This window comes from Asparagus officinalis, chromosome 1 (assembly GCF_001876935.1).
Source record: "Asparagus officinalis chromosome 1, Aspof.V1, whole genome shotgun sequence".
NCBI classification, from domain to species: Eukaryota; Viridiplantae; Streptophyta; class Magnoliopsida; order Asparagales; family Asparagaceae; genus Asparagus; species Asparagus officinalis.
Window position 1 is genome coordinate 129,161,037 of NC_033794.1, and position 5,744 is coordinate 129,166,780.

At 40.7% G+C, this 5,744-nt stretch overlaps 1 protein-coding gene across 1 annotated transcript; it reads left to right on the forward strand.

The window, feature by feature from the left end:
• LOC109841694 (protein YIPF6 homolog) lies at positions 765-2,470 on the forward strand. The gene is given in 3 exon segments (XM_020410644.1): positions 765-1,070; positions 1,072-1,233; positions 1,836-2,470. Coding segments are annotated over 3 exon segments (804 nt in total). The 3' UTR covers positions 2,172-2,470.

Below are 5,744 nucleotides of genomic sequence, written 5' to 3' on the forward strand. Positions count from 1 at the left end.
ATTTAGTAAGAGAAGAAATTTTGAGATATTGAAATTTTGAACAAGAATATATGAAACGTTGTGAAAAAAATGAATGATATTGAGTGATATTTATAGAGAAACAAAATAAATTTAATTTGGTTTTAAAAAAATATTAATAAAGCACCAACGGTCAAAAGAACTGTTGGTTTGATTTTTCTTAAAAAAATTTTGAAAAGAGGGTTAGAGCTGTTGCCAACTTTTGGCAACTTTACTTGACTCCCTTGCTCCTCCAATGGTTAGCAACTTATGGAGCTTTGACATGAATAGGTGAGCACTCTCCTTAGCAATGACCGCTGGAGATGCTCTTAGGAACCTCCTTAATTCCATGAGAGACTATAAATGACAATTACAAAAACTTAATATTTTGAAAAAACAAATCTAAGTCATCCATACATAATTACCCAAGTAAAAGACCAATAGTAAGAACAGAGATGCCAGTAATTAATAAAAGTAAAATACTCAAAAGAAAGGGCATGACACGAACATTTTTTTTTTGCACAGAAAAAGGACCGGGTCCAAACCTCCGTCAGAAAAACGCGCGAGTTTCCACTCTCGTTTAAAACTTCTCCGCTCATGACGACCTCCAGTCTTCTTCTCTCCTCGCTCGCATCGGATCCAAAAATGTCCACCGCTCTCCACCCCTCCTCGCAATGCGACATCGGCGAGAGTCGGAGCTCAGCCCGTCATGCGACGAAACCGCTCGCCAGACCCATCCACCGTGCCCCCCGGGCCCGCCAGGGCGCATGACCGACAACAGTAACAGTCGCACGGGCACCAGGGTGGAAAGGGGTGGGCAGTCCGCCAGCGGTTGGAGTCTGGAGGCGAACGAATGCCGAGCCTGCGCAAAATACCCGGTCGCAGCGTCGTCCACCGTCGCGCCGTTGGCCCGTCCATCAACACCTGTGCCAGACCCTCCCAGTTCCGGGTCCTCCCCGTCGGATGGGACCAGGGCTCGAGGACCGGTTGTCGACAGAGGGCTCCGGCTCCGCGGGGGCGGCGAACTAGCGAGGTATGTGACGCGAAGCCCGGTCTGGTGAGAAGCGGTGAAGAAGGGATGTGTGTCGGATCTGGAGTAATCTGAAGCTGGTGGTGTTTCCGAACCCGAGCCGGGAGGACCCGGGGAAGGCGCTGAGGGATTGGGATCTCTGGGGTCCTTTCTTCTTCATTGTGTTTCTTGGCCTCGTTCTTTCGTGGTCCGCGACGGCCAGAAAGGTAATTTTAGCTGAGAATATATAGCATGCATTAATGTGAACTTGAGGAAAGCGTAAATAACAAGATTTGGTAGGGATCCTATCAGAACTCCGCACGGTACGAGAATTCCGAGAGCCAAACAGGAACAACGAAGCGTCGTACTTGTGCCCCTTACAAGTACTCGCCAGGGACTCAGAAGGTCCGGGTCCGTTCAGGACGTTTTGATAGGATTCCTACTCATTTATAGTATCATGTAATTCCTCTTTTCAAAAGATTTCCATCATCAAATTTATTCATGGAATCACAAACGACAATCGAATTTTTAGAGGGTATTCTTAACATATCCCACAAGATCGTACCCCAATAATCCAATTCCGTTGAAATTCTGGTTGATTTGGTCAATCCATCTGACAAGAACCACGCTTTTGGCATGCTTGAAATAGACTAGAAGTCAAATTATTAAAAATTCTATTGTTGCGCGCCTTCATTCAAAAAGAACCAAAACGTCGCTCTAATCCTTCACATATGAACACAAGGCCAAGAAAATCAAACCTCGAAGTACTCTAAGACGCAACAAGTTTTGCTCGGGCTAATCCTGGCTTGCTGCTTTGATCATGTGCCAGTCCCAAGTGTTTGCCGTTGCCTTTGCCGTTCTCGCTGCCGGAGCTATAATTCTAACCCTGAACGTCCTCCTCCTCGGCGGACGCATAATCTTCTTCCAGAGCGTGAGTCTTCTCGGATACTGCTTGTTCCCTCTAGATGTCGGTGCTCTTGTATGCATGGTGAAAGATGATGCTGTTGTAAAGCTTGTCATGGTGACGATCACACTGGCTTGGAGCTCATGGGCAGCTTACCCTTTCGTGAGTACCGCCGTTGTCCCGGGGCGAAAGGCTCTGGCAATATATCCTGTGTTACTCATGTACATCTCTGTCGGATTTTTTATCGTTGCGATCACCTAGAAGGTCACATATATATAGTCTGAACAAAGTATTCGGTGGTCCTGATCCATGACATTAATGGTGCACCTAATGGATATCGATCCTTTAATGAAAGGAGCTGAGGATTTGTGCCTTGTCATTGGATTATGTTTCGTGAGCTATTCTTCGATTTATTTTGTACCGGGTATTTCTTTGGTTTTAGACGTTTTTTTCCTTCAAATTTGACAGTTACCGGGGATGTTAAAGGTCTTGCCACCTCAACATTATCTTAGAGAAATGAAGGTGTGGAAAGAGAAAATTCCAAATTAATTGTTGAAGAAATAGAGACTGAAATGATTTTGAGATTATATGTCGGGCTATATATATTTGGGGTAAATTGGAACCTTGAAACATATTTATATCTTGGTTTCTTTTTTGCTCGTAGATTTTCTTATTCTGAGTGAAGTCTGTAGGCTTAGATTAAAGCTAATGGGGCTAAGTGTAATTTCGTTTACCACACGACCTAGAAAGAAAAATAAATAAAAAAAGAATGCCTTTTCCAGAGTAACAGCGTCTTTGAAGTTAAAAAAAGAAAAAAAAATGCTTCCAGCCCCCAAAACCCAAGAAAACGTGCCCCCTCCTCCCCAAGACTTTATCAACGGATGTTTTGCCCTCAAAAATAAATATTTTGTTCTCTGAGCCCCCAAAACACAAAACCCAAGAGATTAAAATATGTAAAGACCATAATACATTTCTCTTTCTCTTTTTTTTTTATCATGATGTACTGAGATTATAGTTGAAATGATTGATGATAATTATTTTATTATTTTCGTTGTTGATGAGGGAAACTTTGTATTGGGAGATTGTTAAAGTTACGGGTTAATTGTTAAGATTACGAGTTAATTGTTAAAGTTACACGTCAATTGTTAAGGTTATGGATCCTCTCTCTCTCTCTCTCTCTCTCTCTTTATCATGATGTTACTGTGATGATGTTGAAATGATATTGAAAGGGATTATTATTTTATTATTTTTGTTTTTTATTATTTTCGTTGTTGATGAGGAAACTAATTGTTTTTGTTTGTATTTATTTTATTATTTTTGTTTTTTATTATTTTCGTTGTTGATGAGGAAACTAATTGTTTTTGTTTGTATTGGGAGATTGTTAAGAGGAAACTAATTGTTTTTGTTTGTATTGGGAGATTGTTAAGGTTACGGGTTTAATTGTTAAGATTACGGGCTTGGTTACGTGTTTAATTGTTAATGTTACGGGTTTGTTGTTAAGGTTACAGATTTGTTGTTAAGGTTACGGATCGGTTGTTAATGTTACGGGTTAGTTGTGAAGGTTACGGGTTTAATTGTTAAGGTTACGGGTTGGTTGTTAAGGTTACGGGTCGGTTGTGAATGTTACGAGTTTAATTGTTAAGATTACAGGTTTACTTGTTAAGGTTATGTTTGTGGGAAAATTTGTAATAATGAAAGAACTGTATCTGATTTTATTCTCTCTAACTGCTTAGAAAAAGAATGATTACAACTCTCTCAACTCTCGATTACAATTGGATTTCCTGATTACAAAAGAGAAGAGAATGATCTGGATTCTCTCCTTTGTTTAATTCTGGGTTCTTCTTGGTAGCGATGAGATGCCTCCCTCGAATGCTTGCGTCGAGTTTGCTTCTCGTTGACGATCCGAATATCTATACTCACTGGAACAACTGTCTTGGCCGGTTTGATAACTCTTGTCGAGTTTTGTGATTCAGAACAAGTAACAAACTCTAATGATAGAGTTGTTGGAACCGAAAATAATTCGGTTAATAAGCCAAATATCGATGGTTTAGAGATCCTCCGTTTGTTGATTTCCCAGACTGTGTAAGGAGTCAATCCTCCTTTTTCTGATTCTGGAAGATTTGCGTTTGGGCAGTGATGGAGCTGCGTTTGAGCAGCGATGGAGCTGCGTTTGACAGCGGTATAGAGTTGCGTTGGGCAGTGCTTGGAGCTGCGTTTGTGCTGCGTTTGGCAGCGGATCTGAGCTGCGTTTACAGCAATTTGGAAGCTGCGTTTGTACGATTTAAGAGCTGCGTTTGGCAGCGGATCTGAGCTGCGTTTGGAGCTGGATGTGACCTGCGTTTACAGCGTTTGAAGGCTGCGTTTACAGCGATTTAGAAGCTGCGTTGGCGGCCGAATCTGAGCTGCGTTTGAGTTGCGTTCGTGGCTATGAACGCGGCGCATCTTGATGCTGGTACGCGGGGAGGACTTCCACGTCTTGATTTGAAGAGACCGTCGATTTGTAGTCTATTTCTATCGAAGTTTTGCAAATATCGTCATTTTGTAATCTTTACTTTAGCTCTTTGATATGCAAGAGTCATCAGATTGTAACTCTCGATGTTGATTGTGAAGGCTGTTGAATTAGAGCTCTCATCGGTTGTCGTGAAGGTCGTCAGATTGTAACCTTCAGCGATCTACGTGAAAGTCTTCAAATTGTAGCCTTCTGGAAGTCGTCAGATTGTAACTTCTATCATCGGTGTTTTGATGGGGATCAGCTATCTATTGTAATTTTTTTGACAGCCTACATGTTACATGTTTGCTGTTAAGGTTACGGGTCGGTTGTTAAGATTACGGGTTTGTTGTTAAGGTTACAGGTTTGTTATTAATGTTATGAGTTTGTTGTGTAGGTTAACTTCACAACCAAAGCGTAACATTCACAACCAATGCATATCCTTAACAAAAAATCTGTAACCTTAATAACAAACCTGTAACCTTAACAACCAACCTGTAACATTCACAATCAACCATTATCCTTAACAACGAATATTCTAAAAATATTATGGCTGTAGGGGTTTGAACCTCTAACCTCTTGTCCAAACTTCCAAACTTTACCACTAGGTCAAGTGACCCAAAATATTCATTCCACTCAAAAAATATATATATATACATATATATATCCCAACGTGTAACATTCACAACCAGCCCGTAACCTTAACAACCGATCCGTAACCTTAACAACCGACCCGTAACCTTAACAACAAACCCGTAACCTTAACAATTAAACCCGTAACCTTAACAATTAAACCCGTAACATTCACAACCAACCAACCCGTAACCTTCACAACTAACCCGTAACCTTAACAACCGACCCGTAATCTTAACAATTAAACCTGTAACCTTAACAATTAAACTCGTAACCTTAACAATTAAACCCATAACCTTCACAACCGACCCATAACCTTAATAACCAACCCGTAACCTTAACAATTAAACCCGTAATCTTCACAACCGACCCGTAACCTTAACAACCAGGCCACAACCTTAACAACAAACCCGTAACCTTAACAATTAAACCCGTAACCTTAATAATTAAACCCGTAACCTTCACAACCAACCCGAAACCTTAACAATTAAACCCGTAATCTTAACAATCTCCCAATACAAACAAAAACAATTAGTTTCCTCATCAACAATGAAAATAATAAAAAAACAAAAATAAAATAACAATCTCCTTCAATCATTTCAACATCATCACAGTAACATCATGATAAAGAGAGAGAGAGAGAGAGAGAGAGAGAGAGAGAGAGAGAGAGAGATCCATAACCTTAACAATTGACAAAAAATGCCAAAGAATAT